The sequence below is a fragment of the Festucalex cinctus genome, chromosome 6, assembly GCF_051991245.1.
Source record: "Festucalex cinctus isolate MCC-2025b chromosome 6, RoL_Fcin_1.0, whole genome shotgun sequence".
Classification (NCBI taxonomy): Eukaryota; Metazoa; Chordata; class Actinopteri; order Syngnathiformes; family Syngnathidae; genus Festucalex; species Festucalex cinctus.
In genome coordinates, this window is record NC_135416.1 from 14,565,286 (window position 1) to 14,586,054 (window position 20,769).

Sequence of the window (20,769 nt, forward strand, 5' to 3'; positions counted from 1 at the left end):
ATACAGACATACAAAGGCATTCAATAAACCCGAAGTCATTTTTATTAAATTTGGCACTCCTGAGATTCCATAAGGCACAAGCAATGCTAAGTTGCTGTTAAATCAAATCAATAAAATGCAGTATTCAAGTCAACACCTACTGCTAATTGTTGACATTTATCTATTTATCCCACGGGGGGAAAAAAGGAACAAAAAGGATACAAAGAGAAGTTGTCTCCAGTAGTTTGAGACACTTTAGTACTAAGGAAACATGCCACGATGACAAAATTCACAATGACATTTCTACAAGTTACATAAACACACATACATAAAGAGAGTCAGTGAGCAATTCCAATGAAACGATAATTATGCAAATGATGCACAGAATCCCCGAGGACTTCAAAGTTTCAGGGAATGTGGAATACTGTCGTGCAAATAGAGTTACAAAGCCGCAACACTGAATAGAACTGTCACAACAGATGTGCAAATTTTTAAAGTTAGGTAATTTTGTACAAGATAGAGCAATAAATAATAATTTGGAGCGTCAACGCTTGAGTCCACCCTAGGCAATTTGCCAAAATAAAATGACATCCAATTATTTTGCAAATAATGCTGAGTATTTGCTCTCTTTTACACATGAAGTAAAAAAAAAATAAATAAATAAATAAAAATAAAGGATAAACTAGCAGGAGCTCATTTCCTCAAAGATGTTGCTAACAAGCACCGGATGTGAAGGCCAAACACTTGAACTGATTACCAGTGCAAATTGTCCTCTGAGGAGTTTGCTGCTTTGTGTTGTATTTTCTTATAGAGCGACTTTAAGAGTTGTGTTTATCCAAGAAATCAACCCTACAGTGTTATATGAGCAATTGATGGTACAGAGCAAGAAAACACACAAATCTGAGTGTTTGTGACAAAAACCATCCCTTCAAAAGCTGCTCCTCATTAAGCCACAAGATCAATAAAATGCACAGAAATGGTTCAATTTGTCTTTTAAATGAAACAGGAACCGAGGCGTTGCCAACTCAATGATCCAAATTCATCTGTAACATCTTGCTTTAATCACTGCTGTCCTCTCCATCCTTTTAAAAGCTCCAAAGCACCTCGGGCCCTTCTCACTTGCTCGCTTACAATAGCACAGTAATCCCCCGCATGTTCACCTTTCACTTTTTATGAATTCACCTACTACAGTAGGCTACCTAATTGAGTTTTTGTGCTCTTTCTGAAATGACCTCTGATGACACAAAATCTCCCCGCAAGCTTTGTATGCCAGAATGGACCTAAGTTGAGCCTGAGCTGTTATTGCGCATAGAAGTAAATTTGGAATTAAATAGGAAGGAATTTAATTTATCATAAGAAACACTATATAACAACTGTGTGATTGACATTCACAACCTGACCCCTGCCCCCCCCCCCCCCCCCCCCACACACACACACACACACACACACACAAAAGAGGGGGCGGGGTATTAAACTGTATACAGCAATGAATCATGAGTAAAACAAAGTGCATTATGGGTGGGTTTAAAAAAAAAAAAAAGTTCAGTAATTTGCCGTATAATTAGCAGACAGTCAAATACTGTAAATGTTACGGCAACTGTGTTTTGGCATGTATATCGAACAAGGGGAATTCCGTGCTGGTTACAGCACCGCCACCTGGCGGTCAGGAGGCGCGAAATAGAAATGTGGATTACAGGTAAATAATGTAAAGATTGTCAGGTTTTGTCAGTGAGCACAAGAATTCAGGGAATTGGTGAGTAATACTTTGGCGTAATTAAGTGTAATTTATATGCAGCAAATACTTGTAAAAAATAAATAAATACTGTACAGTAATATAACTGATATTTTATTTATTTATTTATTTAGAAAAATGAAGTGATTGAAGATGAGCATAGTAAAGTAGCAAGAAAGTAAGAATTTTAACCATAGATTCATACTTTGGTTTAACTTCAGTCCAGGTAAAAGTATAAATGGACAACAGTCAAAGACATTTCCACTTGAAACATCTTGTCTTCTTCACTTTCACTTTTTCCTTATTTGAGTGTTCCTTTTCCAACATATATGGACAGGTTTGTGGAACGCATTGCTAGCATTCCAAGTGGATTGAACTTAAGAACCAGCAACCAGGCCCCCAACGCCATCAGACCACAATCGTCTCCAGCTCGCCAGCAACACTCATCAGGTCAAACAAGATAGAAAATTGATGGACTGACTTTTTGGGATGGAGATACAGTATGAGGTTACTTTAACTGGTTCAGGTGTTGTATTCATTTCACACAATAGATTGCTACACTTTCATTCCACACTTTATATGCGGTTAAGAACATTGCAAAAGCAGAAAGACATTAGAGAGTTGCATACTCCAGGCTGTGAGCGAACAGCTTGTCTATGACAGCCTGCGGCCAGAGTCTGTGTTTGCTTTCCTTCACTCCAATTTCTCTGTGTTTCCTTCTTTATCTCTCATGTATGCTGCAGGCTTTGTCTGCATATACGTCACAGACACAGTCTACATGCCTTCATCTTCCACCCAGAGAACTGGGATATGATGTACTTACTATATGTAGCCTAGTTGCTTATCAACAACTGCCCACCTGTGACCAACAACTCTTCCAACTCCTGTTTTTTCCCTCCCGATAAATATTCTATCATCAAAATCTGATTGTTCTCATGCGTTTCTGCACTTTGGGTGGCCCTGGGACCAGAACCATATCATAATTATGGTCAAAATGTCCTTTGTTTCCGTCATCGTTAATTAATGTCATACATGAGCTTTCTGGGTTCATTTAGAAAAAATAAAAAATAAATGAATAAATAAATAAATATCTCTCTTCATTTATTTAATAACTAATAAAAACTAAACAAATCAAGCACAAAAAAAATATAAACTATCAAACCCCCATTAAAAACTAAATAAAACAACCAAATTGAACAATCAAAAGTCAAAATGAAATATAAAATGACTATAACGAAAAAAATCTAAGACTATCATAACCCTGGTATGTGCTAATTTTACGTCAGTGATCATTTTGTTGCTCTTCTTTTTTCATCCAACCACACATGAGCGCTACGCCTCCATCCTGACACTGGGTATTAGTTGTACCTTTCATAAAATCCTGATAGCAATCAAGCAACGTGAGGCGCATATAAAAAGGAATCAATTTCCTGTCCATTTTCTTTTTTTTATATGTGTACTCTACAACAACTAATAATGTGACCTTTTCCTTTTATTGCACCCTACAGTATGTTATTTACTGGTGCATCAGGTGAAATTCTAAGGCAAAAAGCTACAATGCCAACAAACTATTATTGAGAATAATGCTGGCATCCGGCCAAAACCTTGTTTGGCTCAAAAATAACATCTATTCAGGAGATGCCAAAAACGTCATGTTAGTTCAACCATTAGCATTGAATCAACAAAGAGAGTGAGCCATTTTCAACACTTTAGATTGGTCCATAATTTGTAATAATAACACCCACACTTCTGGACTAACCAATACTATATGCACTCAACACAGAACGTTTCTTTTATATTTATGTGCCAACAGCACAAGATTCACAAGTTGCTTACACATTTTCAATCAAAACAATTGTCACCCGGACCATTTTCCGAGCAGATCAGTGATGTACAAGTACACTGTGTTCCAACTATGCCTTGCATTTGCATTTTTAGGGTTGGAACACCCATGTAACTAGGGGCGTGGAAAACCAAATAAAAAGAGAGGGTGAGGAGAGGAATCTTCAGAGAGTGCTGGAGTGAATTGTATCAGTCAGTTCCTCTCCTCTCTCCTCGCAAGCCCTGAATTGAGTGTGTTGTCTCCTTTTTGTCATGTTTAATATATGTCAAACAGGTAAACTTGACAGAAATATACACGGCACACTGCAAGATAATTGATCAAGACATTCTTTTAGACATCCAAATATCCTGATTTTGCTTTCATCATAAGATTGATTCGGCCTGATTATTGGTATATTTGTATCCCATTTTAATCTTAGAACACCGAAAAATGCACACTTAACTCTGCTTAATGAGACCAACTAACAAAGGAAAGCAGTAATTTGTAAGTGCATGAACTTTGGATGTTATTAAGAATGGCCTCAAGGTACCCTGTAGCATCAGTGTCAATACCCTTATGTACTTTTATACTGCTGTTTCTTATTTGCTGCCGAGACACTGGCACAGAGGGTGTCAGGAAGCACCCTACCAGGCAGGTGGAATCATCAATTGCACTGTCTGGGAGCATGCAGTCAAAGGAGGGGATGACTTGTTCCACGCAATCATAACTCAAAGCTTTATCTGCTTGTTTAAAATCGACCTTCGTCGACGTTCGATATTTGCATATCCAAAGCTTTCATTTCCCCTCATCAGATGTGGCAATAATTGCCCCCTTCCTCGTTTACTCTGCAATTTAGCTAAACGTGCCTGCATTTTCATCTATAAATCTTTTATAAAGTATAATAACCAATAACTTCATTGACAGGGTTTTTAATTTTCCATTGGAACAGCCCGAGCCCGTTAGTCCATTCTGTACTCAGGAAGCCTTGGAGCAAATTATTACTCTGACTCAACACGTGTAAGGATAGAGAAACTGTTAGTGTGGAATATTTAGTTCTGAACTAAACTTGTCAGTGGAAACAGTACTGGGATTAGCAATGAGTACCTCAACTGACACAATTGGTTGCCCTTCTATTTCCAAAGGATACTAAGAGGATGACCATGTCCTTTTTGGACTTGCCAGAGTCATATCGGTTTAATACTTGGCAAGTTGGAAGCTGTGAGATGACATAGTAGTGTTCCCTTACGTCCAACTGCATAGCAAGGCTGTTTGGTAACCTTTCAGTATAGAGGTGCTAAAGCTAGTTCAAGACAAAAATAGATACAGTAAAACCTCTGCTCGAACTAAATCCCTTTTGGAGATTATGTGTTCAGGTGTAGAATGATTTTTTCCCGATAAGAAATCTTTAACAGTTCCCAAGGATAAACCGTTACCACCGTACAGCTTTTGTTTTGTTTTTTTACATTCTTAAATCTTAGTTGTTGTTTTTTTTATTTTGCCATTTACTTCATTATATACAGTAGGTCTATATTATAAGACTTTATAAACACCTGCCTGATTGACTCTCGAATCTTCTGCCTTATAAATTAGTATAACATCTGATATAATCTCCTTACCTCCTCTCACACTTGAAGATGATTTGAATGCCGTATTCTCAAAACGATGTGTTACACAGTTCCTCTTTGCACTATGCAAATACAAACAATTTGCATATCCTGCCTCTCATACATCTCCATAGGCTTTTTCGGGCATTCATTTTTCCTAATCCTTCCCTTCACTCTTGATCAAATATGTCCCTCCACCAGTCCACCGAAAAGCTCAATTTTTCATCTTTGTGAATGTGCAGGGAGGGGTTGACAGCCTGGAGTGACCGGATTGAGCCGCCTGTTGAGACAGTTGCCACTCAGACTGTAACCCTACACCTTCATTTGATCTGCAAGAAAAAGACAAACCTAAACTTGAAAAAGGAAAAGGCACAAGAAGGGCAGCTAAAATGAATCAGCCCGACAAGCAGTTCATTAAAAATACCAGGCTTATACTATGTGGGTTCAAGCTGTGGCAAAGCTTATTTTTTCACCAAACTGGAAGATCTTGCAGACTTGAAAGTGAGTCTTACTTTTGTTTCTCTCGCTTTTTTTTTCCCCCAAGAAACTTTTCATCTTGCTTTGGTTTTCTTTATAGCAGCAGATCTGGAGTCATAAATCAATCTAATATTTTATTTATTGTATATTTGTACAGTATTTATATATACATATATCAGAGCTGTCAAACGATTAAAAGTTTTAATCAGATTAATCACATTTTAGAATCTTTATTAATCACGATTAATCACTTAATTAAAAAGCCATTTTTTTGCACTCCAAATTTGTAGAGCACCTGTTATGTTTTAATTCTTTTGACATTTAATTTTATGAGGACGTCTTCAACATCTTGATCCACTGCACACGCTCATCTCATCCTCCTCTTTTCCTAATCAGTAAATTACTTGCATAATTTAAAAAGGAAAAAAAAATGACCTCAATATTTTGACATGAACAAATATTCTGAAAGTCATACAACAACATTTATTAAATGCATTACTTTAATGCACGTATTTATGTTTATTGCTCAAGCTCTACCTGTGCTAGTTTTAACGTAACCATCCGTCAAGCTAAAGTATAATCTGCTGTCAAAATTAATAGTGCCATTATCTGCGGTAATATATGATTAATGCGATATTTTTGTAATTCATTAATTAGTTAAGTTAACTTTGACAGCAGTTATGTGTGTATATATATATATATATATATATATATATATATATATATATATATATATATATATATATAATTTCTATATTTTTTTTATGACTATTTTTTTTAATAAGTCATGTATGTACGTTTAATTTAGTAGTTCCGTGCCAAAATAAAAAATACAAAATAAATAAAAGGTTGAAGGGTGACTTTTAATTCCTCTTCTGCTCATCTCATCTCCTATTGGCTGCATCTCAGTGACGGTAGGTGTGGTCTAGCTGCTGTTTCTTGCACTTTCAAACAAGGCAGCTGTGGTCTACAGGGGTATTTTGAGATGTTCTTTCAGTGTTCCACCTGCCGTGGCCAAAAGGAATGCCCAGCCAAATCCAAGATGGTGAAATAATGAGGGTCCTGCCCAGTCTATTTCTGTCAACTTTTGCTGAAGTTTGGATAGATGTGGAGCACAAAGTTGGCACCTGTCTACTTTTTAAGTGGTGATGTTGGTGGGCGACTTGCACTGATTGCTTTTCCACGCATGATGCGCGGCCATGGCGTGGTGTGATCGTGAGCTCCAGACGCTCCTGGCCGTGGCCGGCGCCTTCGCCGCGTTCAGCCTCATGAGCATCGCCATCGGCACCGACTACTGGCTCTACTCGCGGGCGTACATCTGCAACGCCACCAACGCGAGCACGGAGGACAACCACGCGCAAACCAAGAAAGTCAAAGGCGACTTGACGCACTCTGGACTGTGGAGGATCTGCTGCATAGAAGGTAAACAAAAACACGAAGTTTTGGGGGTTTGTTTTACCGCTGATTTGGGTTTATTCCATTAGAAATGTAAGTGGCATGGACAGATGGTGTACGTGCAACATGGGCGTGATGTGCGTGCATCGGGGCAACATCATGCTTGTTGCGCACAAAGAACCTTGGCAACAGTCCAATCGTGATAATACGCGTATCTAACTTGTATTTGGTCTCATAAACTAACTCCCTGCATGTACTGTATGTGCTTTAGTGTCATAAGAAAAATGCCAAAAATCGACCATAAAAAAAAAAGTTAAATGGCAAGCAATTAGATAACTGCATTTTTCTCCACCATCAATAAGAGAGAATGAAAATGTGAAAATCACAGCTCTGTACCACCATATTGAACATGTTAAATTAATTCCTTTCATGCATCAATCAAAAGCAAACTTTATCATCTTTGAAAAAGGTATAATATTTGCTAGTCTAATGAGATCCAAGTACAGCAGCTGGAATAAATCCTTTGCATTGAAAAATATTATAATGCTCCTCTACATATTGTCTCTCACCCTCTAAAAAGGTAACCTTTTTGAAGCAGCTTGCTTAGTTCCATCCCACTGGAAACAAGACAGTAATGGTTGTAGCTACATATCACGTCATACAAAGTGCATCCTAGAATTGTTTAGGATATTGTGCATTGGAGTTGAACAAATAATAAAATTCAAATTGGCATTGCAGTGCAGTCTAATGTAATTTTTAAATCACAAAGGCAGCAATTTGGAAAAGAAAAAGAGAAACGATTGCACTCCTTTTATGACAACGAGGAGGATGTAACTTGGGGAACAAACACAAATGATCCACATTCAAACCATTTGTAAAGAAAAGTTGCGGGTTTTGCTTCTCAGGCTCCACCTACAGTTGCTAAGTTACGAGATGTTATTTTATTTTATTTATTTCATTTTCGTGATAGATCAAAAAGGACAACAAAAGGTGCCTGGGCTGGTCCACTATTTTAACAAACCAATTAATGTGAGTAGCAGAGGTTACCATGGTGACATCATATGATAATCGTATTGCAAGCGCAAAACTATCATACACATTTTCAGTTCCAATTAAATTTCCTTATAAATGTGATTATTGATCATATTTCATCATGAACCAACATACTTGTTGTTTTTCAAAAACGTGACTAAAAAGTAGGGATGGGCGAGTACCGATACCAGGTATCGGTATCGGGCCGATACCAGCCTTTTTTCAAGTACTCGAGTACTCGTGACGCAGACGAGTACAAGCGACCGATGGCAGAGGGGCAAAAAGGTTAAGTGAGTCCTCCTTGCCTGTAAGTGGCGCTAGCTTGCAGCAGTTTTTCACCAAAACTTCACCGGTTTGGAAATACTTCAAAATTGTGAATCTAAAACTAAAAGAGCATTTTTGTGTTTTATTTTGAGCGTTAAGACTATTGAAGAATGACTGTGCTGTTTTTTTGTCAAAATTAAAGGAAATATATTTGTTTAAAAATATCTTTTAAGTGATTTTTTTTATTTGTCAAAATGTACTACTGGTATCGGCAGTTGGTATCGGTATCGGTGAGTACTGAGGGTCTGAGTATCGGTATCAGTCTGAAAAAAATGTGGTATCGCACATCCCTACTAAAAAGTGTTCCAACATTAGGTGATTGCATGCACTTGCGTTGTATTTGGCTGCCACTTACTGGAATTGGATTAAAAATGCAGAACCATCTTCAAATTCAAAGAGGCATTTCCTCTCTCGTGCTTCAAAGTGCTGAGCGTCACTGTGGCGCGCACGCCACACTTAAAGCGTCTGTCTGACTTTAATTTTTGTTTAATGTATGTTTACCAGCTCCCAGCTGTGAGGAGGTGTCTCATATCCACACAAACACACACTGAGAAGTGAAAACGAGCTTCGATGCTACTGGGTGGCTGCTGTGACCAAGATGCACTTCACTTTTACTAAAACAGAAATCTGCCGTGAACATTTGTGGTTTATTTGGTGTCTTACAAAGGGATTGACAGTAGCTATCATTTGCCCATTTTCTGTTCCAAATGTTTTTGTTTAAATCTATGACAGGAAGTAAATAAAAGATGGCTTGTTCTGTAACAGTTGTATTGAGTTGGGAGGAATGAAGAACATCAATAAAGCCTCAGTCTGAGGGCATCCTGGCTAACCATGTAGAAGCAATAAGGCTTGTTGTCCCCATGTGGCAAGCACACCTTTATGAAGGAGGAGGATGTTCATGTTGTGAGTGTTGCACTGCAAACATTTATTCAGACTAGATTGAAAGCAGAAGCCTCTCTTTGCTTCTCCAGGGGCGATAATAACCTCATGTTTGTGTCTTCAAGTTTCTAAATAAGTTATACATCTTTGAAGTGAAAACATCAGCAAAGACTGAGAACTTTGTAGTCCTGTAGTAGAGATACAGCACATCTGTTTTTTCACCATTTCAGTTCTCCTATTTCTTTTGGGGGGGGGGGGGGGGGGCAAAACCTCACTACTATGAAAGAAGTGAGTGCTTTTGTTCACATCAGCAGTTAGGCGCAAATGGGATGTGCGATTAGCGAGTTAGCTATATGCTAAAATGGTCTGGTGGATGGGTTGATTGATTAACTGCTGCGCATTATCAATACCGTTTTGACTGGACTATATCATTCAGACGTATTGATAAAGACGTTTCACCATCTTGGTAAAGTCATTCGAAAGTATTGATAAAACGAAGGCATTGCTATTATCTGCATTTCTGTTTTCTTCTTTTCAGTGTGTAGCTCCCATCAAGCTTCAACTGTCCACCTCTATTCACTTCATCGTCACAGTTTACTGTTTTTGCCTCAGCCTTTTGATGTTTTTGTTTTTTTTGTTTGTGTGTAATTCTCTGCCCACATCGGTATGCTCCTTTGGTTAAATGCAAGTTGTTTATTAGCTTAAATTAGGAAATACAATTTGGAATTATGTACATGTAATTGCACCCGTTAGCATGGTGGGATATAACTGAGACATGTTGGGCTTTAAAAGAATATATTTTTGAGGCTAAACATGCACAAATTCCGAATGTGTAGGCATATCAAAGATGTTAGATAAAGTGGTGTTTGATTGAAAGTTGAAAGGACATGCTTTCATGCATTCGGCGGACATGTAGTGCATGAGAGGAGAGATGATGGCTTGATCATTTTTCTTTTTTCTTTTTTTTTTTTTACATTAACTCAAAGCCTCATTTTAAATACCTGCCAATTTATTATTTGTTTAAATTGTGCAAATTTGTAAAGCAGGTTAACCTTATTTTTTAGAAGACATATTTTCAATTTACAGGGATTTTAATGAAATGATGTGTGCCCTTAGTTTACGAAATAAAAATGACCCACTTTTGATGTCGCATCTTAACAATATGCTTATTATTGCATTGGTTTACAACTACAGTGCAGCATATTGAGACGTGAGAACATTTCCTAAAAGTTTGGGGACATTATATTGCTATATGTCAGGATATGATATCCTGTACACTATGAAATATAGTTCTACACCACAAGTACAACAATCAGGCTATTCTTGAAATAATTTAACATGCGGAAAACACTATTTTCAGCTTGAACAATTAATTCGGGATGATCAACACCACTTTTTTTCAGACCGATACTGATACTCAGACCCTCAGTACTCACCGATACCGATACCAAGTGCCGATACCAGTAGTACATTTTGATCAATTAAAAAAAAATCACTAACAGATATTTTTTAACAAAAATAGTTCCTTTAATTTTGACACACAAAAAACAAAAAACAACAACAACAAAAAAAAAACAGCACAGTAACTCACGCTCAAAATAAAACACAAAAATGCTCTTTTAGTTTAGGATTCACTTGTAATAAATGTTTAGCCCTGAGGTGTTTTAGCAAGTTTTGCTAGTATTGAACGATGCACTCTTCATTCCGCCTCTTGCGAGTCTTGCGAGTTCACATTCTGAAATGTGTGGTTCGTCCTCGTCAATTTTGAAGTATTTCCAAACCAGTGAAGTTTTGGTGAAAAATGCAGACATAGGGTTCATTGTTGTCAAAACAGGAAGTGTTCCTAATGATTTGCCGTGGTGTTAAACTGCTGCAGGGTAGCGCCAGCTACAGGCAAGGAGGACTCGTGCAACGTTTCCCCCTTGCATCGGTCGCTTGTACTCGTCCGCGTCACGAGTACTCGAGTACTTGAAAAGAGGCTGGTATCGGTACTCGCCCATCCCTACAATTAATCAATGGATTTTCATCCCTAATAGCTTGCATATAGTATAGGATATAATTATGGTGTGTAGGTGTACCTAATGAGGTGTCCACAAATAAGTAATGGCTGTGGTCATTGGCTGTCTACTGTCTGCAAGAAATGAACATGAGCCAGTGCAATGTGTGTGCGTGTGTGTGTGTGTTGAATACATTAGTTAAGATGTCAGAGCCATCCTGTGAGAGGTCGAGCAAGAAATCTGATTCTGGTTTGCCGAGGGGAGGTTGTTGCCACGGTGACGTTATGCTGACTAATAAAAGATGGGCTTGCCTCTAGGGAGACGAACCTCCACTTCCTTTTCTTCCTCTCTCCTCATCCTCACCTTTATTATGAACTCTGTGTGTGTTTTTCATTCTATCTCGTCCATCTCAATTTCTTTCTCCCCCACCACATTTTATTGTGACTATCGCCAGACATTGTTTTCTTTTTCCCAGACATTTTCAAATGACTCAATTGGGAGAAAGACCCAATTATCTGAAACACTGATCTTATAAATTTAGATGCACTCATAAATCAAAGTATATTTCATATCTAACGCAGTGACATCAGTCCAATGAGGCTGTTTGGTACATAACAGAAAGAACTGAATATGGATTTGAAGAGGAAAATGATTAAGACACAATTACTGGTAAGCATATTTTACAAAGTAAATAAACAAAAATAGTATTTGGGAAATATATCCATTTTATGTATGATATCACCATGTCAACCTCTGATTTCAGCCTCTCAAATATGAATATTTCATCATTTAAATCCACCTAAATAAGAACAACCGACTTACTTAGACTGCCATTTAACATATTACTTAACATATTAATAGCTGGTTGTTCCAAATTTAACTCAGGTTGTTTGCTTTAAACAAAGCCATCATGCACGTGAAATTCCCTGAGGAGTAAAATTCAAACTGTAATTCCTTTGCGTTCTCTTCATTTCGGATTCCACATCAAATTAATAAGGCAGCCTCTGAAAAACACCACAAGGATCAGAGACTTAATGTCAAATCATCATCAAGAGACACTTGTATGCTTTTATCTCAAGCGGGCTGCTCACAGGTCTGTTGAAGACGGCTTCTGATGTTAGCTACGCTCGTGAGATTAGACATTAAAAAAAACAAAAAAACAAAAACTAAATTATATATTAATGAATGCTGTATTGCAGAAGATTATGGATGTTAAAGTTTTGGTGGTAAACACATGATTTGAATGCTGCATTATTTAGTCGAAATATCAAACCAGTAATGTGAGATCCCTTCAAATGAGTTTTACCATTGACAAAGTGTACAATAACACTTTCTGTGTGTGTACATATCCAATTAGCCCCAAAAAGTGGCCTTTCTCCTTGTATTTCAATCAGTTTCCTCAAATGGTGGACAGTTCTTTTGGTACTGTTGTGAAATTGAAAAATTTGAATTTTGGAAATATATTATTAACACAATTTAATGTAACAGATATTAGAATTCCGGATGTATAAGGCAATGCTTCTGATAATGTTTGTGTAGGCTTTGCGGGCCTTTCACCCAACACTGGACCCGAAAATATGTTTGTTAAGTTAAGTATTCTATGAATCACTGAATGGTTTAGGTCCAAAATACATTAAAGAAATGCTAATTGAATATTAAACCTGTAAGGAACTGAGGTCTGCAGAATCGGGTTAGTTCAATCAAGAGTTCAATGCAAACATGGTGAAGCAGCATTCAGCTGTTATGCTGCATGCAAATGGAATAAGCTGTCAATAGAAGTAAAGTCAGCCCCAAGTGTAACTGCTTTTAAATCCAGGGGAATAAACTACCGGGTAGGCATTTTCTCCCATACTATGATTAAAGCATTTAACTCGATTTTTTCCCAAATCTTCTTTTTGCACTGTACATTATTGGAGTACTTTTATTAATAAGCTACTTTATATTTCTTTAATTTTCTTTTAAATGTCTCTAACTCTTGTGTTTGTGCAATATATATATATTATTATATTATATATATATATTATTATTATTATTATTATTATTATTAATTTATTTTTTAAATAATAACAATAATAATAATCATCATAATTATTATTATGTTTATTATTATTATTATTATTATTATTGTTATTGTTATTAATATTAATAATAATAATAATAATAATAATAATAATAATAATAATAATAATAATAATAATAATTAAATATGATATGTCCGTCTGCCCATCATGTACCCAGCCTGGACAAGCAGTACAGAAAATGGATAGATGTTTTACCTCACATAAAGTATTAAAAGTTGCTTCTTCTTTTTTTTTGTTTCGTTTTTTTTTTTTTTTTGCATTAAGTTTGATCAATTGTTTGAACTTCACTTCAGCATCTAGCATTTTAGCATGCAACATACATATTACAGTTGTTACAAGGTTATATACATTTTATGAGTTTAAACTAGCATGTTTTTTATATGCTAGAAGTTCTGGAAGTGGTCAAAACAAAATGAAGACACCTCTACTGAAGCACATTATCCATCAGCGCCTCGAGATATTTTGCCGATCAACAAGTTGAACACACTTCTTTGCTTCACTATATTTTCTGCTATAAGTGGGCAACAGCTACTGTATATGTTTTTATTTTTGATCTTCTTCTACAGCGCTGTCCTTCAACAGACAAGTAATAGACACTGTGAAGAAATCATCTTATAGTCAATGTTATTCTGTATTTGTCACCGAACTAGCCACAAATTCGACAGTAGTCAATGAACAGAAACAAAATCATCTACAGGGCTAACTTTATGTTGGTAAGATACATCAACGTTAATGTCACTATTTTGTGCTACGTTCATTTCACCCTCTCAGCTCTTCCACACCATTATTCTGGATGTCTTGGGCAGAGTGTTAGGACCGTGTTACAATGACCACACCTTGCTGCTCAGTCTGAAATGCGCTCACACTTTTAGCATTATCTGTCTTCTTCTCGCACGTTTTGCCATCGCCATCTTCCCGCTCCTTCAATCAAATAGTTTCGGTTTATTCGCTTCTGTCGAGTCAACCCATGTGCCGATGCTAGAAGACAGAACTTTGGGACAGGGGGGAATCATCCGTGTGGCACTTAATTCAAAGTCTAGTGTTCAATATTCATAATGCTCCCATGTTTTATTCTGTTAAAAGTGGAGAAAAGGTTTTTGTGTGCAAAGACTTTGAATAGAAGGAGCCTGAGGACAACTTTTTGAAACACAAAATCCTCGAGTTGGCTGCCCTGAAAATGTGTCCTGACATATGAAGAGGAGAAAAGAAAGGACATTTTCTTGGTCACATTCCGCTTTACAATAGACACACTATTTGATTTTAAATGTTTGTCATTGACTCGTGCAGGTATCAACAAAGGAAACTGTTTTCGGATCAATCACTTCCCGGAGGATAATGACTACGACACAGACAGCTCCGAGTACATCCTACGTGAGTGTGTTTGACGTCGTCATCTTCACGCACTTCACTTCCAAATCTTCTCCTCTTTGTTAAGTGCCACTGATGGCTTCATCACAAGGGTCCTTAATGAGTCATGACGTTGCCATCCCGCCCACTTAAATCCGAATGGCATGACGCTAATTGGCACAAAAGAGATGACAAAAGGGTGTGCTCATGACGAATTGGCCTTTCTTAAAACACGTCACCCATGTGACAACCAGTCAATGTAGTTTAACGTAAATATGGTTTGAAAAAAATAGTGATTCACATCTGCTTTCAAGAAAATGTTTCCAACATAATAAGAAACATTTGCTTGAAAGCAGATGTGAATCACTATTTTTTTCCAAACCATATTTACGTTAATTATGTTGGTTCATGTCAAGTTCATCAATACAAACACTATTTGAAAAAAATACTCCTATTACTGCATCTGCTTTTGTTTGTTTGTTTTTGTTAGTTTTTACTGCATCTACTTTGGCTACAGTACAATGCTTAATTTATGGTCGCATTATGGAATTTTACTTTAATATTTTTTTATTTTTTGTGGTCATTTTTAGTATTGGCAATTGTTATTGTTTGTATGTCAATATATCCCATATAACAACAATTTGGTAATATCATACTATGATACGAATAATGCCAGGAATGTCATCTTTGGCCATTTCTTTCTTAAGTTATTTTTATTTCCCCACTTGTTGGAGCAGTCGACCCGAAAAATTTCTTTACAATAATACTTTTATGCTTTGTGACTTTATGTCTGTGAAAAACGCTATACAAATAAAAACTTACTTACTTACTTACTTACTTCTAAGCAGCCCTAATAGTGTACACATGGTGTTCTGATTAATATTGTGTTTGTGTAATATGAGTTAAACGGCACAAACCGCCCAGCCATCCATTGTCACTTCTGAGCAGTGGGCATCTGTAATGTCATATTCAGTTGACAGCAAGTGACAAAATGGCCGCCCCCTGAGTTGTATAAAATTGGGTGGATTGTGCCAGTTAACTCATATTCGGCAAATCAGAAGGCCGTGTTACACTAGTGGGGGCAGATACAACATATTATTTGAAACAAAATTTTTGGGTTGACTTCCCCTTTAAAAACATTTCATTTTTATTTCAATTTCAATTGCGTTTTACTGGTTATTGGGTGCATTAATGGTGGAAATGAGGATTTGTATTTTTTTTTTTTTTATATCAGAAAAACCTGGCAATTGAACAAGGATGTTTAGCCTTGCTATATCCACTGTATATATCCTACAAAATTCAGGATTTTATAGCTCTCTCAGTCTGAAACAGAGTTATGAACGCTTTTGAGTCAACGTTGACAACGGGTGCAATTATCAGCTAAAAGCACCAAAATGGCTGAAAACAATGACTAATTCTCCAACTTATTTTTGCCCTAACGACTTTAAATGGTATTGGCTATGAGTCACTCGGACGACACTTTCAATTAGTAACGCTCCTTTTTTTTCCATGTGGGCAGGTATTGTGCGAGCCTCCAGCCTCTTCCCCATCCTCAGCACCATCCTGCTGATGCTGGGCGGCCTGTGCGTTGGCGTCGGACGCGTCTACAGCAGGAGGAATAACATCCTGCTCAGTGCTGGGATTCTCTTTGTGGCTGCAGGTAATGTAATACGCACGAGAACATACAGAATACAGTCATTCCTGATTTGTTTTTCCTTATTTATTATTGCCTTCCAACAGCAATGTTAAAAAAAAATCGCACATTTATCATTTGGCACAGTTTTCAAAACGGATTTCCTTCCTGACACATCCCCACCTTTTTTTTTTTTTTTGTCTGGGCTTGTGACTGGCTGTAGATGAATGTCGAGGCATTAGGAGGGAATGAGCCCTGTCCGGCGTCCACCATTTGAGGCAGCAGCATGAAACACTACACCGCCAGTGATGAATTCAAAGTGAAAGTACTGTATAAAAATATAGTAACTATGCAAAATGTAAAAAAAACACACCATCTGTTTGGGATCTGGTAATTACCTGCCTTCCACTAGAGTCAAAACTCTTGAGTGAGTGATGGGTGATGTCTGCTGATGAAAGAGACACCCACATATTATTCTTAGTAACCATCATGTTTTCAATAATTCAGTAGGATTGTGTACAAAAAATGGTTTTATGTTTATTTTACAAAGATTAATTTTGTGCTAAAACGCTTTTTAACTCCCAAGTTGATTAATGAATTGTTTATTTTCCATTCAGTCAGTGTAATCAATAGGGGTGAGCGTGCGCACCACTATCTGTATCTGTATTTGGAGGGGGTGTGGCCTAAACCAGACATGGGCGTGGTTGAACCAAAAATGGGTTGGGCTTACATCTGTACATTATTTTACGTGTGAAATTGATATGATTTGATCAAAAGTTTCTATATGTTTTTGTTTATTTGGAAACTATTGGCAAAACAGCCTAATTGAGATTCAGATCAATGATTTTGATCACAAAAGTAAGAACTATTTTTCGAACAAGCTTATTATAAACTCAGAAAATGTATTTGCAAATATTTACAGAACAGTCTGAGAATTGAGATTCAGTGTTTTTGATCACAATAGTAAAGGAACTATTTACAGGACAACTCACTAAATGTGCATGAACAAGAGTTGTCATACGCAACAGCTTTCTTTAAAAAAACAAACAAAAAAACTGCCTAACATTCTTAAGGGATACTTGACTAACTGAGCCATTTTCAACAGTAAGAAGATATTTTCTCCAATATAATTAATGTGATAACTTATTTTGCATGAACAATTAATACCTTTAAAAACTATTTTTTTAAGTTTTCCACTTGCTGTTGACTGAAGATGAATCTGAATATTCCTCACCTGTGCTGAGGAAATAGGTAACGAGTCTGACCAATCACGGCTCACCTGTTTTCTGGGTTTGGTGAACGAACTCAGTCATGATTAGTCGTTTGACTCGTTAGCTATTTCCTCAGCACAAGTGATGTCATCTTCAATCGACAGCAAGTGGTAATGTGTTTTTAAAGGTATGAATTGTATTTAAAAAAAAATACTGACATTATCAAATTAATTCTAGACAAAATATTAAGTTTTTACTGCTGAAAATGGCTCAATTAGTCAAGCATTTCTTTAAACAGTGTTAATTAAGGTTTACGTCTGGATCCAGAGTGTGGCAAGGCTTTGTAATTCATTCTTCTTTTATCTCTTCAGGCCTGAGCAACATCATCGGCATCATCGTTTACATCTCCAGTAACGCCGGCGATCCAAGTGACAAGAAAGACGAGGACAAGAAGAATCAGTACAACTACGGCTGGTCCTTCTACTTTGGCGCCCTCTCCTTCATCGTGGCAGAATCGGTGGGCGTCCTCGCCGTCAACATATACATCGAGAAAAACAAAGAGACGCGCTGCCGAGCCAGGCGCGACTTCATCAAATCCATCGCCTCCTCTTCGCCGTACTCGCGTATCCCCAGCTACCACCGCAGACGGAGGCGCTCGCGTTCCAGCTCCAGGTCGTCGGAGCCTTCCCCGGGAGGGATGAAGCGGGGGGGAGACATATCCCTGTATACCTTCCACAGGGACCCTGTGAAGGTGGGGAGGCAATACAGTCCTGAGATTGACTCTGGCTTCTTGCAGGTCCACAACTGCTTTCAGAAAGATGTGAAAGATGGTGGCAACAGGAGGACCACACCCGTATGAGTGTTCTTGCTCGACTTTACAATACGCTTGAAAGCAACACACTAGATATTACATTATGTGGCATATGTGGCATATGTACTAAAACGAGAAAAAGCCCTCTTCGTTGTGCTGTTTAGAGTATGAGATGCCAAAAACGTGATTAGTTGACTTCAAGCTTTAAACGTTGATGGGGAATCATCAAGTCTGCTAATCACTTCAACCCCTGATATATATTGTACAGTAGATGCAGAAGTATCCTCTCTTGAAGCTGGGCATACACAATCCATCCACTGTTTTGACTGATAATGGCTAACAATGAATGCGAGCGGTATCGTTTTTCATTGCAGCTGTTCCATTTATGTCCTGTAGATGGCAGTAAGAACATGTTTCAAAATGGCTCTAACCATCAAAGCACTCCTAGAAGAAGATCAGGCCAGATTGTAGACTAGTAAGACACATGCCTATTTATCATTTGTACCTTACTTTAAAATGAAAATCCAGAACACCCACTGAGCGAATTTTGCTAAAATCACTTCATCATGTGACGGGGACGGCCAACTGGAAATATGAGTTCATATGGGCTTGATTGGTACAGTGTATGCTCAGCTTTAGGTAAAAATGATGTTGATAAATGTGTGGCAAATCAGATTAAAAAATAATCATAATAAAGTCATATCACTGCCATTTTTAAAAAGGAGATGGTTGCTTGATAGAACTTGTTTTACCTGAAGCAAATGTATCTCCAAGTGTTTACTAAAACTATGATTTGTGTGTTGTTTACTTAAACGCAGCTGGTGCTAGGCCCTTCTCCTCTTACCAGAACTTACTTGCTGTGCAAAAGCCTACACAATTCTTGTTAGTGCTGGCTTATCGCGATATGTGAAATGTGCTAAACAGCTCTGAAACACTGCCACACACGTATACTGTAATGTGCTTTATGTAAATAGAGATACATCTTGAAAATTGTGTCAGAATATTCCAGGGTTAATCTAAAGCATGTGTTCATTTATCTCAGCATAAATGTGTGTCGTTTGCTCAGGGAAGGTATCAAGGACAAATTATAATTTGTCACCGTCCAAGGAAAAGCAAGCACCTCCTACTTCTTCTGTTTACATTTCCATTCAAATTTAGAGACACGTAATTTGCAATGTGCTCTAAAAAACAAACAAACAAACAAAAAAACTACAACTCCATGTCCTATTTAATTGCTAGATGCATGGTCATCTTTAACAAAAAAGCGCCTCATCGCTGATAAATGCCTCCCCTCAGGAACCACATTGGTGGTTGCAATTACCTTTGCTATGTATGTAGTGGGCACAGCACCTGTAGACGCAACATGGCTTCTGTAAAATTTAAGTTAATGGTGGAGGGCGTGTCTAACGTGCCTGTGTCTCTTTCTTTTGAGTTTTGGCCACAGATGAAAGCAAACACAGTTCAGAGAACTGAAGCACATTTCTGTGTCGTTAGTGCTGTTTTTAGCACGGACTTTCTCTCAGCTCACTCACAGATGGCGGAAGTGCCTTCTTCTTGATTAGTTTTGACAGTCAGCAACAGTTTGAAAGAGCGATACCGACACCTACAGGACTGAAGTGGAACAGCAAAGACTGTTGTTCCTTCGTCTGCAAGGCATATATCTGTGTATATAAATATATAAAATGAATTTGTTTACGTGACTATTTGTTATGAACTAGTCACCGTTGCGCTCAGATAGTTAGTGTTTTAAACCCTCCACAGCCAAAAGTCTTCGCTGCCAGCCTAACAATTCTTTGTTTTAATCGGATGTTTCATTGTAATGTGATCATTGTTGCATGTTGGTTGTTTTGTTTTCAGACCCTGTTGGCCTATATTAGCAAAGTTTGCAATCAATTTAATACAGTTATGTCATTTTTTAAGCAAGATGTTTGTATTTATAGTTAAATTGTAGTCAAGTAAAAATGAGGGGATTCATTTTAGCATGTGCTAGTTGCTCGTAGAGGTTATATTTGGCTAATGATGCAGGCGTGCCGTGCTGTGACGCTTGATGGCAGACAGTCGGCCAATACGAGGTGTTAAAGTGAAAATGCACAAGCAAACTTAACGCTCGACCGAGCTAACAGCCTGCTGAGCGTTCTTCCTCTCCAGTGTCTCGTAACATGAGCTCAAGCAAAGCGGGTGTTGTTTGGGTGCACAAGATCACACACGCTTCATTGTTATCGTGCATGACTTGACTTTTGAATATTTTGCCCAGTTTGGGATCGGTCAAACTCGGCCTCATTAGCGAGTGTCGGTGGTCTCTGCAAAGTCTCAACTCTCAAGTCACTGAGCCTTGATTTAGAATGGACTTATTTTGAGTCCGCTTGCGTGCGTGCATGTAGCTTCCTCATGCCAAACGGGTCTTATGACCTTGTTCCCCGTCAACAGTTCTGAATTAGGGCGTCC

General features: G+C 37.7%; 1 protein-coding gene across 1 annotated transcript; it reads left to right on the forward strand.

The window, feature by feature from the left end:
• The first annotated feature begins 6,584 nt into the window (after window positions 1-6,584).
• Window positions 6,585-20,769, forward strand: LOC144020638 (voltage-dependent calcium channel gamma-4 subunit-like). Its single transcript, XM_077524316.1, has 4 exons — window positions 6,585-7,036; window positions 14,610-14,693; window positions 16,189-16,329; window positions 17,885-20,769. The coding sequence occupies exons 1-4, from the start codon at window positions 6,814-6,816 to the stop codon at window positions 18,370-18,372; spliced, it is 936 nt and encodes a 311-aa protein (XP_077380442.1). The 5' UTR covers window positions 6,585-6,813; the 3' UTR covers window positions 18,373-20,769.

Excerpts from the sequence above, each read along its gene's own strand:
- LOC144020638 (XM_077524316.1), top strand. The coding sequence starts at position 6,814 with ATGGCGTGGTGTGATCGTGAGCTCCAGACGCTCCTGGCCGTGGCCGGC. Across the intron at positions 7,037-14,609 it reads GAGGATCTGCTGCATAGAAG|GTATCAACAAAGGAAACTGT; the intron begins GTAAACAAAAAC and ends TGACTCGTGCAG. Across the intron at positions 14,694-16,188 it reads CAGCTCCGAGTACATCCTAC|GTATTGTGCGAGCCTCCAGC; the intron begins GTGAGTGTGTTT and ends CCATGTGGGCAG.